We start from the raw sequence: 19,064 nt of genomic DNA on the forward strand, positions 1-19,064 counted from the left end.
CAAAATACCTGTATACTAAGTTATGTACAATTCTGGAAATCCTTCTTTCTTGGAATTCTATCATGTTACTCTCCAGAAACCCAATCTGTTTGTCCTTAAAAGCTGAAGTACAGAAAGTACGCTTATGAAAAAATTTGAGCAAAAAATATTAACTTTTCAAATTCCACTTTTAATTTCAAAATAAGATGGAATGGATTGCTGTGTCATGCCAGCAATCTTTTTTTTTAAATTTTTTTTTTCCTAAACTAACTGTCTCTGATAAGGGAACATGTGAATATTACAAGTCCTAGTTGGGGTCATATTCCCAAAAGGATATGGATATGGTGTACTCACTTTGTGGATAAGTGTTTTATCCCAAGGTGCACTATGTTGTCTGCTCCCATGTACAAAAGCAAACGTGTGTAGAAATGTGTATTCTGCTGGTTGATACATAGCTTTTAAAATGTAGATATATTCACAATTCTCAGTTTGTGTTATTTTTCTCTGAGAAGAAGTCCAGCTCAGTGAGCAGCTCAGCTGACTGTTGCGATGGCTGGCGTCTTCCCGCCTTCCTCTCCTTCGGCCCCTTCGGCTCCTGCTTCCACCTGGTTGAACTTACCCAGCTTTTTCAAGTTCTCCAGCGCGGATTTGAAAGTGTCCTTCAGGCTGTTCTCCAGGACCCACCCTTCGCTCTCGCATTCGGGGTCTTCGGGATTGGCAATGCTTTCCAGGGAGGTGTGCAGCAGGCGCAGGCCAACCATCACCGACATCTGTGCCGGGACACGGGAGAGGCAGAGAGCGTCAGCCAGACCTGGACACTGCCATCCCACCCTCCCTGGGCCTGCTCTGGGCACCCTGGGCATTCCTGCTGCCAGCCTCCCTGACCCTGATGTTCTCAGCCTGGGCATTCCTGCTGCCAGCCTCCCTGTGCCCTGGGCTGCTGCTCCGAGGGGCCATGTGCCCAAGGGGCCTCTCCATGAGCCCCTCAGTGTCGGTGCCTTCCCAGGAGGCTTTAATGCATCCCTGGCTGCTGTGCACTGGGTGCCCACAAGGCAGTTTGGATGTGCAGCACTGTCCTTGGCCATCACCCACTTAGTTTTAGCTACATATTTTGACTTTGCATTGACCTTAATATGTTTGGTGAGTACATTAAGCTGATCAAGGAGATATTAATGAATCAGTGTCTCTGCAGAAGGGAGGAGAGTTAGGATTTGGACCATTAGTTTGTCTGGTTCAGATTCTGATTTTGTTTTAATATAGGTATGTGCAAGTAAGGAAACCAAGGCAGCAGGTGATCCTTCCCTGGTTCCATCTAAAACAAACTTTACATTTCTGATTACATATTACCTAGTCCCAGCATCCCTGACTTTTTCTACTGTACTGTGTAACACTGCTGACACTGGCAACACCCTGCACCTGCCTCCAGAGAGGAAGTGTGTTTGTAGCCAGTCTCCTGCCTTTTAACACCATTCAGAACAATCTGACCTCTCCCCTGTGGTGCTTGTGAAGAAAGTGATTGATGAGAGAAGTAGAGAAGGACAGAAGAGCAGCTCCCAGAAGAGGCTGGGATGGGGCAGCAGTAAGATTGGTTTGGTCCTTCTCGTGCTGGGTAGAGCTCCGATGGAGAACACCTACTGCTGCCAGGACCTCACAGGATTTGTTCTCTAAGGGAAGTACAAGGCTTCTGTCACACTATCCAATTTCCCAAGGAACTGATTACTTCTGGTCCTCCTCAACCCTGATGGCTGAGGAGGCTGGCAGGTTTTGAGGCTGGGATGCAGGCACATGGCAAGGCCAGTGGCAGAATTCACATCTGGCTTTTGGGCTCGAGGCACTGCCCAAGCAGGTGCTCCCATGGGCCATCCATCAGCCTCTCTGCTGTGGTCATCCTACTTGAATATGATCTCCAAACTCTTGGAAGACTGAAGGTACAATTGTCTCCTCTCAGCCTTTGCAGATGTTTGCATTTCTCTGCCTTCACTCAAGATCAGAAAGCGAAAAACATTGGTCAAAAAAACCCCAATGTTTGGTATTCATCCAATACTTCCATATCCAAAGGCAAATGTCCATAGTGCTTAACACAGGAATGTATGACTAGCCACACTTTGGTCACTAAAGAAGTTTCTAGTGGCTCTGAGTCTGGAAATAGTCTCATCTAGCCAATAATATGATGACTTAAATCAGTTAGAGCACTATTCTATAAAAGTCACAACAAGTGACAAATCCCATCACGTTAGTCTTGGGATTTAAAGCCTTTGACATCTTCCTTCCACTCTGAGTCCCAGTTTTGCTGCTCTCACTCATGGGGCTGATATCTTTGCAATCAAAGGCTGTTGCAAGTGCAGATTAGCAGGGCTGGGTGCAGGAAATGGCCTCCACGTTGCTCTCTACTTGTGTTGCCTTGCTCCACTGTCAGCAGGAGCTTTGTTTTGTGACTGACTTGCCAAGTGCCACTATTTGGCAGCCAAAGTAGTTGGACTGGCATCCTGGATGGCTCTAAGTCACTAAATATTATCATGCTTTTAAAAAGGAATGTGCTTGTGCAGCACTGAGCATCTGACCTGTCCTTGGAAGAGATTTTGTGACATTTTCTCTCAGTTTAAGACTCTGTTTCCTTAAAAACCTTTCTAAGCACGATTTTGAGTCCCCAGAGCTGAGATTCCTTAAAAGCCATGCAAAATGTCTGTCTCCTTGTCACCTCCACTGATCTGAGCCTGCCTTCTCTGCCAGATGAGAAGAGAGCCCAGGAAGTTTGAGACAAGTGTCTGGTGAATTAGTCTCTCTCCTAGATGATCACAGAGAGTCTGGGACCCCCAGTTTAGCTGAAGTCTTGCACCAGGGAAGGCATAACCCCATGCACCAGTATGTGCTGGGGTGACTGGCTGACAGCCTGGCAGACAAGGGTCTTCCCTGGGGCTCTGGGTGACACCCAGTTGTCCCTGAGCCAACAATGTGCCCTTGTGGCTGCATTAGAGGAATAATTGCCAGCAGGTTGTGGAATGTGATCCTTCTTCCCCTCTGCTCAGCCCTGGTGAGGCCACCCCTAAACCTCCAGCCTTAACCAGTCTGTGAGTTGCAGGTTTAAGCTTCAGGACAACCCAGCCGAGAAGGCTGTAGGGTCAGAGCCCCGGGGCGAGGCCAGCCTTGCTGAGGGATGATTTCCTTGTCATTTTACAGCAGCTCTGAAGTGCCAGAACATGGCCACAGTGTTTCTCCAGGGCTAGGGCTGCAGGGGCTGGGCTGGTGGATCCCCTGTCCCCCAGCACGCTCAGCCTCTCCAGCAGAGCCAACTGAGGAACTGTGTCCTTCTGGAGGGTCCCTGCTCCTGTGGGCTGGTTTTGGAGATCTCCAGGGTTCACTCCTGCTGTTACTGCATCAGAGAGTTTGCTCTCCAAACAGGACAGGCAGTGTGCCTCCTGTGAATGTCTCAGTGCCCTCCTGGAGCTCAGCCTGGGCACGCTCTGTGGCACATGGGAGGTGAATCCCAGGGTCTGGGCTGCTGTGGCAGCGGTGACCTATTGAGATCCACATGTTTGCACAAGTGGAGGACCTGGAGCATCTCAGGAACCAGCCTCAGCTCTCTATTCCTTTTGAAATGCCTTATTCAGGGCACCCTTGAACCCCTCTTTTCCCCTTTGCTGGCTGAGGCAGGTCAAGAAGACATCCAGGCTTGCTCTCCTTGACCTTCTGCAGCGAAGCCCATCTGTTTGCCAGGGTTTAGCCTGAGGCGGCTTAGCCAGAGCAGGGTGTGATCTTTTTTTGTCATCCTCATGACTGGTTGTCACACAAGGGAAGCCTACAGCTTTTGTTAGGAAAAGCAGCTTCTAGATATTAGCATTCTTTTCAAACAGAAGTTCTGATGTTTCAAAATAGGTTCATTCTTCCTTGTGCCTAGTATAGAAAGGTGAAACAGAAATGGCCTTCCCTGAGGTCCCTGAGCCTGTTTGGCACGTTACCTTTTTCTACAGCTCAGAATAACAGCTGTGGTTAGTATTCCCCCTCCATGCTCTCTCCCCCTTCCCACACCTCAATTCCAGCAACCCAGCTGGGCTTGGTTGGAGAAGCCCCTGGTTTGAGTCCACGGTGGCTGCAGGTGTAAAGCAACCCAGGATTTTGCTTTTGCACTTTTCTGTGCCTTCCCAGAAGTCAGTCAAAGTGGAAATGAGAAGCACAGAGCCAGCACAACCACTGCCCCTGGGCTCACCCTGCTCAGACCCACACTTACCTTGGCCAGAAGCTGGAACCTCTGCTGCCCTCCCACTCAGCATAAAATTGTTTCCTATCCTGACTGGAATTTAAAGGAAGTTGTTATATTTCAAGGGAGACTAAATTAATGTCAGTTTCCTGCTTTGCTTCCTCCCTTCAAAGTTTGCCTTAAAAGCAAAGGGAATTTCAGACCCAAATGTGGTCCCTTTATGGTAGAATATCATGCAAGTAATAAATACTCAGGAGGGCAAGTTATTGTAACCCAGGATCGTGTTGTTTCTTTCAAGTTTTGCCCTAAAAAAAGCCCTCTGATTGCCTGAAAAAAAGTCTCACCTTCAGTTTTGAAAAAGATAAAGAAGATCTTATTTCTCATTATGCCACAGGCTGAAAAAAATACCCAGGTGTACTTTGAAGAGTTAGGCATAAAACACTGCATTTTTATCACTGCTTTTAATGTTAACATATCACTGTCATTAATCTCTTGCAAGTTAGCAGAGGTATGTTACAGGTTCCTAGTCATGATTTTTGCAGCTGGCATTGGTATTTTTGTGCATTTTTCCCCTGAGTTTTTGAGTTTCTTTGACTTTTGAACGCAGCTGAAATTCCCCTCTCTTCAAGAGCTCTGCACTTGAATCTGGGCTAAAATAAAGACCTTCTATTTCTTTTCTTAGCAGAATAACAGTGCAAAGAGGTAATACATTGCTCTGCAGTTCAGAGCAGTTATTTTTAAAACAACACAACATGGAGTAACTTCATGGGTTGTTTTTTTTTTCAGTTCACAGATTTAGGTAGGTGTTTATTTTCTAAAAAGCATCTTCATTCCTGGAAGGCTGTAGGCCAGTGCTTGTATCAAAATGTAACTCTTCTTTTTTTAATTTGCATGTATCTAAATTTTTAAAAGGCAGCTGAATCATTAAAAATAGGCAATGCCATTTGCAGCAGCCATTCCAAGGATAGGAAAGGATCTGCTGCACCCCAGGGAGCTGCAGCCTTCCTTTTACCAGCAGGTCCTGCCTGATCTCCACATCCAGCACCTCACGTTCCAGCCCTCGTGCCACTGCCAGCCCACGTTCCCCGAGCATTAGTGTTGATTAAACACCCTGGCTAGGAAACTGGCCATCTCCCAGAGGCAGGGGATTCACTGCATTGGATGAACAGCATTTTATCAGCCAAGCTGCACTTTGGGTTATGGTGCCCACAGACACCTGCCCTGGGCAGTGCTGGCACCTGTTTGCATTTGCATCGTGTTTTGGGAAGTAGAATAAAATTAATTTAATCTACTTGCTCCACCTAAACCACTTTTTCTGACCAAATACCTTGGTGGAGCTGATGAAGGTCCACATGTTGCCTTGAAATCATCCCGCTGCGTGTGGCTTAAAGCCTCATTTTGTTCAGAGTGTAACCCTTTCACTGCATTTTTTGTCCACTAATTACTGACACATCTTTCTGATGTGCTGCCTTTTTGTATTTCTCATTCCCCACAAATGGTGACACATGTAAAATTAATACATCTGGACAGCAGAGCCCTTGCACTCTCTTCCCTGCTCAGCACCTTGCCTTGGACAGAAGATCACTCCCTTTTCCCCCTCTTGCTGTGGGATACTCGAGGCTCTGGCTGGTGCTAAGAGGGATCTGTGATCCCACACTCACTCCACCTCTGTTTCCAGCCTGGGACCTTTCAGCCCTTACCTCAGCCATCAGATATTTTCCCAGCCAAACAATGGGGAAAATTATTTTAACCAGATTTGATTTTCACTCAGAAAAACCCCCTGCTGCTGCTGCAGAGTGCCTGAGAGCAAGGGTTACCTCGAAGAGCCAGACGAGGAGGATGACGGCGCCCATGGAGCTCATCATGCTGCTGTAGTAGTTGAGCAGCGCTTCCCGGCAGCCGCGGCGCCACAGGTTGAGCTCCTCGGTTTGGTAGTCGTAGCTGTAGTGGGCAGAGTTGTTGGTGACCTGGTACTGGATGCAGGGCCTGGGGGAGCTGGGGTTGCAGCAGCTGAAGGGCACGCCGTCCACCAGGTACCTCCCGTCCACGTTGCTTTTGATCCGGCTACGGGCAAGGGCAGAAGGGAGCGTGAATACACAGACAGACAGACAGACACAGACACACAGATACACACAGACAGACACACACAAAGACATCCAGAAGCAAATCTGCACAAGGACAGAAAGCAAAGGCAAGGAGGATTTTCCACCATGCCTTTTGTCCATGTCCCCTCATTCACATAGCAGTGTTTGTCCACGGCGTCCTCTCTCTCTGTCCTTTCTCTCCTTTTCTATGTCAAGGCTACACTGAGTCTGTAATTAACTCCTCCTGGTGGAAATGCATGCCTTTGGGTCACTTCCTTGAAGAAATTAATTTTTAACAAAAGTAAATGGCGAGAGAACTCAGGAAGAGCAGTCAGAAAAGAGTGATCACAGCATAGTTAGGATGGAAGAGAAGTGCTGGAGCTGACCTGAGCTTGGACAAGAACTCAGAACAGCCTTGGAACCCACTATACCCATTGATCCAGCAAACCTAATAGCTTCTTTTAGATAATATCTCCAGGGAGAGGTTGTGCATTTATTCTTGGCTTGGGAAGGTAGCCAGTATTGAAAACATGAAATGTGCTTCAGCGACAGGATGTTGCAAAATTTCAAAATTCCTTGAAATTTCCAAAGTCCTTGCAGGAGCTCCCCAACTATTGTTCATCTGACACTGTGGTTGTTCTCTGTAGACACTCATTTAGCCTGGTGTCTTAGGAGATGTTTAGATGCAAGATAACTTGGAAGGCAAATAGTTCTACTGCCTCTGCAGCAAGACTATAATAAAAGGACTGCAGTTTTAAAACAGGCCATTTTGCTTAGAAAGTCACAGAATGGACAGTCCCAGTGGTGTAGAGAGGCAAAAAAAATCTGAGTGTCTTTTGTAGCTTTCTATATGGATATTTTAAAATTGTGTCATAGAGAGAGAGAGGTGATTCCATCAACCTGGTGAAGGGAAATTCCACTTTGCAATCCTGACCTAAATATATCTAAACAGCAAAGGCAGCTGAGGTTTTCTCTCTAAATGTAAAGTGTGCTCTGCACTGGGTCTAATTCCCATTCATGTGTAAAGGCTCCACCAGTTTCTAAGAAATTGGATATTGAATCAGGCCCTTGCTCTACAAATAATATAAAAATCCCACTGTGGGGGACAGACTCCCTCCTTCCTTGGAACTAAGGAGAACTTTACTATTGGTTTCATAGGGGCCAGACTCTCCCACCAGGAATGGGAGCAGAGATTGTGCACCACGACACAGTACAAACCTTGAGTTCACTAAAACCCATTTGTAGATTTTTAATGCCCTAGTTCCTGCCTCAGTAGTACAAAGAAATGACCCTGAGTCTCAGTCCCAAACAAGGCATGAGTTATTAAGGACAGTATAACCCTGTTTTCCCTCTGTGCCTTGCCCTTCCACTGCTGCTGGATTAAGCTACAGCTCTCAAATCTCCATATAATGCTGGCGAGGTTTTTTCAAGTAGTTATTTATACCCATGGGTATACCTTGGCAATGGAAACATCCCCTTATTCAGTAGTGAATGTATTTGTTAGAACACCCTGCAGTGCAACAGATTAAATCTGTAACAGTTTTCACTACAAAAAGTCCTCATTCAGAACTGCAAAAACAACCAGACCACCCAACAAGTCAAAAAAACATGCAGAGAGACACACACAAGATAAATACCATTTACACAGTCAGGCAGGGATCCCAAGAGATCCACAAAGCTTTTTTTCAAAATTACTTCAGACATTTTTAATACAGGCAGTATATTTAAAAGGCAGATTGCTTCCAGTTTACAGGGCCCATTATGCAACCACAGAGCACAAACGTTAATGAATGATGCTCCCAAAGAACCCAGAATAACCATTTCTTTTCCCAGCTTAATTTTTTAAAAGGTTGTGGGCATTTATGCCTAATGCTGCTTTTTTAATTTCAAAAGTTCATTTTGTTCTCGTGTTTATTTTCTGCTTGAGCTTACTGCACCTAACCTGATTTTAGGATTACTGCCTCTTTGGGCACTGACATCAAAGCCATTAAGGTGTTTCTGGTCAACAACCTGATCTGGTTTGTACAGAAACAATAAACTGCTGCTTTCATGTGAGGCTTTAAAAAATTAGGCACAGGACAGAACTTAAAAAATACATATGGCCACTGTGTAAAGCTAGGACCATCAATTGATGCTCAGTATTATCGCAGCACTGAAGCAATCCATTGAGTGAATATAAAAATAAAATTCTAAATCTTAAGGATCTGAAGGACATGAGTTATTGGCAAAGTAGTTTTTGCCTCTATTTATTTCCATGCATGATTAGCTGCCAATATCTGAGAGGAGTTTTAAAAGTGGTATCAACAGTTTATTTCCAAGGAATTCTTTTTTTAGGAAATTAGTCAATCACATTGACATCTGCTTAAGGATTAGTAAAGTTCTGATACTTTCCTGTTGATTTTGGGAGTGTGGCTCAAGGTAATGGGTTTATAAAGTAGAAGAAGACAGTAAAATCTATTTAGCCTGTCTATATCACACTGAGTAAGAGTGGGAATTGTAGTTTGGTGCTTTTTATTTTATGTTATGGATGACTTTGGAGGAATTTGTCAGGGGAGGAAGCAATCCAGCAGGTCATTTGGGACGATCTATTACACCAGACCCCATTTTACACAGACCCCCTTCCAGTCAGCTCCTGTTGGCACTCAAGGCCAGCATTGACCAGACATGGATCCTACGTGATACAAACCCCAGCGAGTCACTTACTCTTTCACTTCTTTGGAGCTGAAGTCCAGATATCTGTTGCTGATCCACTGGATTTCGAACCAATCCTTGTAGCCGTTGTTGCCACAGCACTTGAACTCAATCTGGAGCATGTCGATGGTCTTCTTCATGAAGCACCTTCCGGGGGTGTCCGTGTCCCGGTAGAACTTCATGCCGTTCTTGAGCCCCTGGGCCAGGGTGCTGTCCAGGGAGCCCCGCATGAGAAAGCAAATCAGAGCCACGAAGAACAGGAGCATGTTAAAGACGCAGCACAGTGCCAGGTAAGGTTTCAGCAAAGGCTTCCACTTGGCAAATTTAGCGGGATCCAGAGAATCGTAACAAATTTTTCCAGCAAAACCATTGAAGGCGCAGGATAATATACCCATCAATATCAAAGAATTGGGCACAAAGTGGCTTTCAGAATTGTCCATCACTTCGCTTCGCTTCCGGAGCTCGATTTTGAGGAACAATCCCATGCTAAAAACAAGGATTCCAGCAAACACTGAAAACCAGTTCATGAGCCATAGTCCCTGCGCTAGTTTTACCCGTTTCTTCTGATTGAATTTGACTTTCAGCAGTGCCATCTTTGTAGTGGGAGATGTTGGAAGACTTCACAGCCTGGACCCCTCTTCTCAGAGTAAGCAACTCGAGGAAGGACCATTCAGGCGTCGGAAGAGATCCCGAAGGGCACGTCAGGAAGCAAGCCGCTGCACAGTCCTTCCATCTTGAAGACCCCTGGTTAGGATTCAAGTAAATAAAATATTCAAAGGTCCCAGTTAACAATTTCACATTAGTGAGAATAATGGGCAATTAGCACCTACAACTATTTCTGGTGGTTTCTTCCAAGCAAAGGAGAAACGCTCTCAAGGTTTCAAATGATTTGATCTGGATCTGCAAGACGTCATTCTAATACCTTTAATCATTTGATCCAATTTGGAGAAATGTCCATCAACAGATGAGTGGAAGTAATCCCTCATTTTACTATTTAGTAGATTTGTGCTCTCCTATGATAGGCTGCTGGGGGGAATATGAAACCCCAGAGATATAAAAAGATCTTTGTTGCCAGAAGAATATGGAACCTGTGAGGAAAAAGGAAAAAGGCTCCGGATTAAAAAAGGCTGCTTGTATACAAACAAACACTTCCCCATTGTGATCCCAATACATTCATATCTGCAGCCAGACCTGTGTTCTAGTCCTTATCCTTCTGTGTTGACTTGAGATGACATCCTGTGGCTTATGCATTCTGAAAGCAGATAAGCGCGTAGTTTACGGTGACCTAAAAAAACTAAGCTTGGCATTTTCTATTTACTTCCAGGGCTTGTACCATCTCTGGGTCTTGGCAGGAGAGCAGGAGAAAGGAAAAGTGCAGGAAAACTCAATAAGTAAACCCTGGGTTGAAATCTAGAGGTGCTTTCATAAAAAGTGAGCTGGCATGAGCAGCTTACTGGATAATCACCGGGCCAGGGAGAGGAGCAGGGCTGCCCAAGGAGACCCACCCGGGAGCTTCCATCAGGGACCAATTCAACTCAGCAGCTGGAGAGGGACCTGGGGATGTGGTATCTGGGTGCAAGGGAGGCATCCCGCGGTTCCTGCGGCTCTGCTGAAGGACCTGCAGCCGGCTGTGCTTTCAGGCAGGGGCGGGCGGAGAGGAGGGTCCGAGCCCTGCTGCGGCTGCCGCCTCCTCCCTGCGGCACTCAGCGGTGCCGGGCAAGCAGCAGGGCCGGGCTTCCACTCGCTCACTGCTCGAGGAGCTTTGCTTGCTTTGAAATATCATCTCCCACTCGCCCCACAGGGCTTTGGAGCTGCTGGGAAATTCCTGCACTGCTTCACCCATGCCACCGCAACCGAAGTTAACCTCAGGCTACCCCCAGCAATGGAAAATATCCCTGCAGGTGTGTGAGAGCGTGGGTGCTAATGCTGCAGGGGAGAAAGGAGCAGCTCCAGAAGAGGCACTGGGAGGATTCGGATTCTCTCTTGCCTCTCAATCAGATCTGCTGCTGCCACTACCCAAGTCCCTGGGGGCATCCTCTAGTGGCTGCCAGCAGCATGGCCACCAGCCCCCGGGGACAGAGAGGGGAAGGAACGTGCTAGGATGAAGGCGAGTGTGAGAAATAATAACACAAATAATTAAAAAGCCCAAGCACTGAAAAATAACGTTTTGATGGTCTGCAGCTCTGTGGTACCGTGGATGCTTCTCAGTTATCATTTGAGAAACTGGAATGCTGAAGGTTCCTTCGGGAAGGGCAAAGGCTGGCAACTCACTACCTCTTCCTGTCCTAACAGAAGGGCTTTGTGGTGGACCTTTCCCAGCCCATCCTGGTGCTATTGCAAGGAGCAGCTGGCAACTGGGATTTTTCTAAAGCAAGCCTGGTGGTTTGCAATGCTGCTGCCCTTGCTGGTGAAGAGTGTGTGTGTGTAAAATGAGAGGGAAGGTGATTATCCATCAGGGACTATTCTCTCCTCTTGCCGTGAAGTGGATGAGAAGTGCTGTTCCTTAAGAGAGCCTATTCATGGTTTTGTGCAATAAGTAATGGCTCTGAAATAGCATCTCTCCTGGCAAAATATCCCACAACCATTGTAGCACACGCTGTGTCTCACTGACTCTTTCGGGGCTCAGCTAAGAGACTTGAGTTTGGAAAATGTATTTATCTGACAGCCTGGAGTTAATTCTAGATAAAGGAACTTGAAACCATTACCTTTCTTGTCAGCGATGACAGTGAAACTGTAATTAAAGTGGAAAAGAATTCTGCACCCGGTCTGCAGGTCATGAGGATAACCAGTGAAATTCTTCCTGCCCCCAGCAGATGTGCCTGGTGCTGCTCTGGATATGGGTATTTCGTATTCAGGAGCACAGGTGAATCTGAATACCTGTCAGCTTAATAATTTAACATTTAGATACCCATGATAAATCTGATGCAGCAAAATCATGGAAGTGTATACACTACCGTGTTTCCTCTAATTCAGCAATCAAAGCATTGAAGTAGAGCATGCAGGACATGCTTCAGGGCTCACCGATCCCTCCAGATTTACTCATCTGCCTATAAAAAAAAGGAAACAGGAGGGGTCCTCATAAATCACTGCTAAATTGCTAGCGTTAGATGGGAGATGATCAGTAAAAATCCTGGACCTGATGTTCAGGAAGGGACACTCACATACTTAAATTAGACAGAAATTAGACCTTTGAGACTTCGGGTGGTCCCTCTAAAGTCATCGGGGACAGCAATCAGCACTACCAGAGCAACCCGGATTAGGAAAAGCGCTGTTTATTTAAGTAGTTTTCAACAGCTGGGGACTTCAAGCGGCAAAAACTACCCCACCCATCAATCTGACTCGCCGTGCTTGGGGGTTTTCAAGGGGATTGGTTAACACTTTTAAAAGTAGGAATGAATGCCTCCCCATTGTCCCAGTCATGGAGCAGACAAGCCCTGTGCGAGCATCGGCACAAACCAGCCAGCCAAGGGCTGTCTCTGGCAGAGCAGCCTGGAGGAGAGGAAGGTGATGGAGGATCATCGAGAAGCGTTTTGGGGTGGGGATAGTTTAAAAAAGAAAGCTTTTTTTGCCTGGCATCTGCTTTTCTTAAAAAGCTTTTTCTTGGCTGCGATTTGTCTTTAGTTTGGCACTTACTACTTCTTCAAATAGAAAATGCTGTAATTGATCCATAGCAGATAAAAGCTAATAGCTGCAAGAATGTTTGAGTTAATGGTCTCCTCAGAGGTTGTCTATTAAATTCAACTGTATTATTCATATGCCAATATTGGAGAAAAAATGGTACAATAAAATATTCAAATTATTATTGATCTCACCATGAATCTGTTCAAAATCAAAATCTAGTTAAAAATTATAATGTGGATGTTTAACAATACAATATTGATACCTTTCCAAAAAGCTATGCCTGGTAACCTACAGATAAGGTACAAATTTATCAGTTAAGAGAGAGGAATGTAAACTATTTAATCTGATATTTGTTAAACAGTCTGGTGCTCGGCCCTGGATGAATCTTAATTTTTCCATCTTCAGGGGTGTAAGATATAAAATACATACCGACCTAAACTATGGAAGCACCCTCGGTAAAAAGAATAATTTCCTGGCCCAATCTTTCTTTCACAGTCCTCTGTGATATGAAATGCGTGCCTTTCTGAGGCTTTCTTTTACCCCTTTCCTTTCCCTAGGAGTGGCTGTATTTCACTGCAGGAATAATGATGTGTAGTTTTACCTTTGATGGGAAGCTATTGTGTAGAGAGGTTTGCTCTACACGGTACCCTCACCTGTGGTTTTGCTTTCAATTGCAACTCGGTGGTGTGAAGAGGGACACTCTCGAGGAACAATGTGATAAAAATGCTGTGCCTTACTGTACGATTATCAGGTGGAGAAAAGTCTGATTATGACTTTTTTTTTTAACCTCCTTACACAGGTAACTTGGTAGGCTACTATTTTTGTGGCATGTGAGGTGACTGCAAGTTCTGAGGCTGGAAACAGAGGCAAGTTCTCAGTTCACTGCTGGGATTGTTGTAAATCCTGGGAAGAGTGATTTGACCTGCTGTACTCTGAGGCTCCTGCACTTTGCTGGGGCACACTGTGGGGGTTTTGGTGTGGTTTTGCTCTGGGCAATCCCAGAATTTCAGCCATCATTCATGTGGGGCTGTGTAACATGTTCAGAAAACACAGCTTTTTTTAAAAATCTCCAAGATGGTCATTATGAGCACTTGTTTGTATTATTGTGATGCTTGGGGGATAACATTCATTGCTGAAAAAATAAGTGTTAGAAATCAAAATTTATATTTGCAGAAACAGGAAAGACATATGTTGGGAATTAAAAGAAGATTACAAAAAGCTCATTATAGTCATTACTGCTGGAAAACATCTCAGAACAACAGGTGGATCCCCCAGTCAGTCAGATAAATCAGATCATGATGTGAATGGAAATGCTGAAATTTCCCCAAGTTGCATAGGTTCTTTTTCTTGCTATTCTTGTCTTTCCTTGTACGTGATGAAATTGGCTGTTTAGTAAAACCTGAAGCAATTCCAGGTAAAATCACTGAGATTTGAACCTTGTCTGCATGCAGCTATTGCTTAAATAGGAAACTTAAAAAAAAAAAAATCCAAGCCTTCAAAAATATAATGCATAAAAGTGTGTAGGAAATTGTCTTCTGCATGTATTTCTTGCCTGTTTTTTTTCACTAAACAATTCTACTGCAGCTCGCGTCAGAATCTATTTGAATGAAAGAGAGCTGGCTTAAGAGAGAATGGAAGTAACTTACATTTCTGTCCTGTTACTCAGAGAAGCAGGGGCTTCTCTGAAACAGAAACAAAGGGAAATGCCAGTACTCCAAAGGGAACCCAGGGGGGTTGATCCCTCTCAGGAGAGACCTCAGGGTGAGGGGATGGTCCCATGGAAGCTGCACCAAAGCTCACGGCTGCTTCTCTGGATGCAAGTTTTGGTCTGTGCCACCCCTCAGTGCCTCAACAAATGGCAACACTCAAAGCTCTGTGTGGCCTGGAAAACAGCCTCAGTTTTCTCCCACGGGTTCATACTTGTGTGTTTTTAGAACACACAACTGTTTTTATTCCCTCCACAGACGCACACAGAGGAGCTTTACAGTGCTGAGTAACAGCCCTGTGGTGGGCTAAGGAAGTTTCAGTGGCTTTAAAGACTTTGGTGAGGCCACTGGCTGGAGGAGGCCAGTCCAACTAGGCTGTCTTTCAAAAATGTTTGAAACAGGACTGCTTTCCTGACTCCCCGTGGAAAAGGGTTCTGCAGATCAATGTCCCCTTCCTATTTTTATAAACTTTCTGCCTGCTCGCTTCTCTTCAGGGCAAATTTGCACAAGGTTTGTGGTGCTGATGTTCTGTTATCCCATGCCTCCAGCAGGCATTTGTTTTTCAGCCCCTTGTGATGTCTAGCACATTAATTTCTTTAAAGTACGTGGTTTTTAAAAAAGGTCCTGGTGGAACTGTTGGCACTGTGATGCAAACCAGAGCTAGAGTTCTGGAAGAGACTTTGTTCACTTCAGTTGTACATTATGCAGGGTGATTGCTAGCTGATTAGAAATACTTAGAGGTTTGCCTTCTCTTACTTAGAGACCCAAAAAAGTTGCAATTTCTATACTGAATAGCCCATGAGCATGCTAGTAAACCTTTGCTAGTACTTAAATTCTCATACAACACTAACAGACTTGTTTCAAAACAGTCTTGAATTTCTGTTATGATTCTACATCAGGAAAGTATAATTTAAAAGGTATATGGAAACATGTACAACTCTGTGTGTTTGTGTGTGTGTATATATATATATATATGTATATATGTATATATATATATATATATATGAAATTGTATATTTAGAACTATAAATCACATTTAGGTATTTGCCTGACCAAATTTTTCTGGACTTACTGTTCCCAGATTGAATTCCCTTGTTTCACACCATGCCTGAGACCAAGAGCCAGTTATGTGTTTTGTATTACAAAGGTAATGCTAAATCTTTAGGGTAACTGTCTGGCACCATGTTCCTGAAAAGTATTACCTGCTAACTGTGGTTTGACCAAAGTTAAGTATGTGGAGGAAAGAAAACAGCAGGAACTGGGATGTCAATAACTGGTTTGTGAAAAACATCCCCTAGGAAGCAATTTCAGAGAGAATTGAAGTTTCAACTTCCATGTTTTGACTCCTGCTGTTTATTCAGGCAGTACTGCATGCCATGAGCTGGAACAGGATGTGGCACTTCCATGTGACGAAGGCTGGGAAGCCTCAGTGCAGCCTGGTACTTGCCTGGGGTCTCTTTCCCTGTCTGGATCTGCCGGGATCCATCGCCACAGGAAGAAGGTGTAAATGTTCAAGCAGAACAAAGGCATTACTGTACTTCTTACAGGCTGAACATTTTGCAATCTCAAGGTTAGAGGATGCTAACGGGATTGATCTGGAGAACAATTAACTACAAAATCAGGTTCTGTACCAAGATGGATGTGTTAAATTAAAATAACTTGACAGCCTCAACTGATCACATCCCTCTAACAAAGGATATAAATGATGTATGTTAAAGTAAGACTGAGGGTGTATTCTTTAAATAATTTTATGATGCTGTCAGTGCAAAGAAGACTCGCTAGTAAAGGAACAACTAAAATAATTCAAAACAATTATATTTGAAATGCAAAATCCAATTCAGTCAAAAAATATACATTAACAGAAGGAAACAAAACTGAAAATTGTCAGGAATAGTAAAAAAAAAATCCCTTTTGCCCTCCCCCTTTAAATTAAATATGCTGAAAACAACTTATATAAAACCATTTTCTGCTCAAAACCAGACAAGCACCTAAGTGAAGTTTCAGGTACTTCTGGCAGTGATGCAGTTTTTGATGGTTCAGCTAGAATTTAGTGTCTGTTAGAGGCACATAGATGATGGCTGCACAGCATAAACAATTTTAAGTTTTACAAAAGTTTTATGCTAACGCAAAATAAACAAATATTGCTTGAAAAATGTTACAAGTTAAGGAGGGGTTTTAGAAACCTAAAACTGCTATGTATACTTTATATATGGACAGTGCTCACTTCAGTACCACTAACAGGGCACTGTAAAGACATTGCATTCCACGGTGCCGCTGTTTTTTATTATTATTTAGCAGGAGTGAAGAGACTTAAATTATTCTACACTTTATGCAGGGTAACATGCAAATTTGGAATTGGAAAATAGCACCTCAACTTTCTGTTTTGCTGACTCTCTCTGCCAAGACCGCACACATGCAGCAGCAGTGCTGCAAATTAGGATCACAGCACACAAAGCCTGTTGTCTGGAAAACTAGAGGGACATCCCTGAACATTGCTTCCAGCTTGCTCCTGAAGCTTCAGCTTGCAGAGGAACAGTTAACCCAGCTTCTGTGATGTTCATCAGCACTCGCTGGATGCCTCCGAGCTGCTTAGAGAAGCAGCATCCTTTCACATGGCATTTATACATTGTGAAGCTTTAGTATTTGTACGGACTCCAAAGGTTTCTAAATTTCAAGTAATCAGTATATTAGGAGAGCATTAGATATTTATTGGAACACCTTTTTCCTTTAGACTTCTCTCACTTGAAATAAAAGCCTAAAGCAAACTCAGGTTTAGCCCGAATCAACAGAAACTGGCTCATCGTTGTACCACAGCCGAGGATGCATCTCGAGGATGCATCTCGGTCTGCTGCACCATGCAGTTACAAACTCTCCCTTTGAAAGAACCTTTTTTCACCCCATTACCTCACAGCAGTACTGCCCTGCACTCCCCCTAAGATACACTCTGCTGCCATCAGAACATGAGAACCACACAAACATGGGAAATTTGGTGTTTGATCTTTTCATTCCAGTAAAGTTTGCGCTACTTGCGGCTAATTCAGAGTCTGCCTAAGTGAGGGAAAGCAGAACAACAGCTCTAACAGAGGCTCATTGTTGTTTGTGTATCAGCGGCCTTTGTTCCACCTTAATAAGTTTTAACTCACAATGCGGTACTTCAGAAATTGGGAAATCCCACAGTGATACATACAGAGTATAGCAGCAACTTGTGCAAGAACAGTAAACTCTATTTGACTGGTATGCTTCAACTAAGAAATCCAGCCATATATTGTAATTTGAAATTTGAATACAGAATGGAATCATTTAATGGCATATCGGGAATTCAGTCCCACAGTTTGTGGATCAGTGCATTTACACGAGGATCTCTTGCACGGCAGAGCTGCCTCCACAGTCAGTCCCAGCAAGCGATTCTTTCCTGCTCGGGGATCAGGCTCCAGTTGGGTGAAGGCCTGTCAGTTGCCAGCCAGTCAAAGTCATCCACCAGGTTCCAGTTGTTACTGTTTCTGTCCAGCCCAGACGACTCGAAATCTCGCTCGATACCGGGGTAGCTCCAGGAATAGGGGGCGAAGGAGACCTCAGAACAAGCCTCTATCACGGCCCGGCTGGTCACCTGCACGTAGACCCGGCAGTCGCGGGTGCGGTGGGTGCGGAGCTGCTGGCAGGCCAGCGCCAGCAGGCAGTCGCTGCAGCCGTCCACCAGCACGGAGGTGGACACGGGCCCGCAGAGCACGGTGCAGCCGCTGCAGTCGCGCACCCGCAGCGTGTTGGGGTTGCCGCGGAGCCGCACCCGGCAGCCGCGCAGCTCCGACAGCAGCACGTCCCGCTGCAGCAGCTCCGCGGGGCCGAGCTCCAGCTCCGCATCCTGGGCGCCGCTGAAGCCGCACAGCGGCGGCCCGCCCGATTCGCCCTCGGCGAGGCCGGTGCCGGGGTCGGGCGCGGCGGGGTCCGGCGGGGCGGGCTCGGCGGGGCGCGGGGCGCTGCCCGGGGCCGCTTCTTTCTTGAGGGCTCGGAAGGCGAATTTCTTCTTGGGCTGCAGCTGCTGCCGCCGCGCTGCCAGGTCCCCCTGCAGCCGCGCCACGGTCTCCTGTCCCTGCCGCACCTCGTAGGGCGCCAGGAACCGCACGCTGCCCGTCAGCAGCTTCTGCAGCGCCTGCAGGCGGGCGGCCGCCTCCTCCAGCGTCCCCGCCGCCAGCAGTGCCTCCACGGCCTCCCGCTCCCGGGCGAAGGCGGCCAGGAAGAACTCGCTCTGCTCCTCCTTCACTACCTGCGCCTCCTTCTTCTGCCGCTGCCGCTCCACGCCCTGCTGCCGCTCCGCTTCCCGCCGCTGCAGCCGCTCCGGCAGCACCACGGCGGAGGCGGCCGAGCCCGCGGCCACCTCGGGCTGCGAGAGAGCCGCTACGGCCGCTGCCTCTCCCGGCGCCGCCATCTTGCCGCTCGCCTCCCCTGCGGTCACCAAGCGGCGCGCGGATTGGCTGCCCGCAGCCCTGGTTGCGTCGCCGCCGCCGATTGGCGGCCCGGGAGGCGCGCGGAGGGGGAGGGCGGGAGGGCCGGAGGGAGGGGTCCCCCGCGGTCTTAAAGGGGCCGCCGCCTCTCCGCGGGATGGGGTGAGTGCTGGCGGCAGGTGCCGTGCCGGGCGGGTTATCCCGCTTCCCAAATTAGCTCCCGGGATATAAATAAGCCCCCGCCCCGCTCCCCCTCTGTGCCCGCGCGGAGCTGCCCGCTTCTTCCCGCTGCTGTGCTTACACCCACACCTCCCCTCCCGGGCCGCGCCCGTCGCCGCCGGCCCTGGGC

At 46.5% G+C, this 19,064-nt stretch overlaps 3 protein-coding genes across 3 annotated transcripts in view; 1 reads left to right on the forward strand and 2 right to left on the reverse strand.

The window, feature by feature from the left end:
- On the reverse strand, positions 1-9,542 carry PRPH2 (peripherin 2). Its single transcript, XM_009091041.4, has 3 exons — positions 8,962-9,542; positions 5,992-6,238; positions 1-749 (listed from the first exon to the last, which is right to left on the reverse strand). The coding sequence occupies exons 1-3, from the start codon at positions 9,540-9,542 to the stop codon at positions 513-515; spliced, it is 1,065 nt and encodes a 354-aa protein (XP_009089289.2). The 3' UTR covers positions 1-512.
- Positions 9,543-16,075: 6,533 nt separating this feature from the next.
- TBCC (tubulin folding cofactor C) lies at positions 16,076-18,742 on the reverse strand. Its single transcript, XM_030236546.2, has one exon. It carries the CDS (start codon positions 18,697-18,699, stop codon positions 17,665-17,667), a length of 1,035 nt encoding a protein of 344 aa, XP_030092406.1. The 5' UTR covers positions 18,700-18,742; the 3' UTR covers positions 16,076-17,664.
- Positions 18,743-18,817: 75 nt separating this feature from the next.
- Positions 18,818-19,064, forward strand: part of BICRAL (BICRA like chromatin remodeling complex associated protein) — a 42,682-nt gene continuing 42,435 nt past the window's right edge. The window contains exon 1 of the mRNA XM_030235617.2: positions 18,818-18,877. The gene's annotated coding sequence lies outside the window, so the exon portion shown is untranslated. The remainder of the gene's footprint in view (positions 18,878-19,064) is intronic.

The sequence above is a fragment of the Serinus canaria genome, chromosome 3, assembly GCF_022539315.1.
Source record: "Serinus canaria isolate serCan28SL12 chromosome 3, serCan2020, whole genome shotgun sequence".
Lineage (NCBI taxonomy): Eukaryota > Metazoa > Chordata > Aves > Passeriformes > Fringillidae > Serinus > Serinus canaria.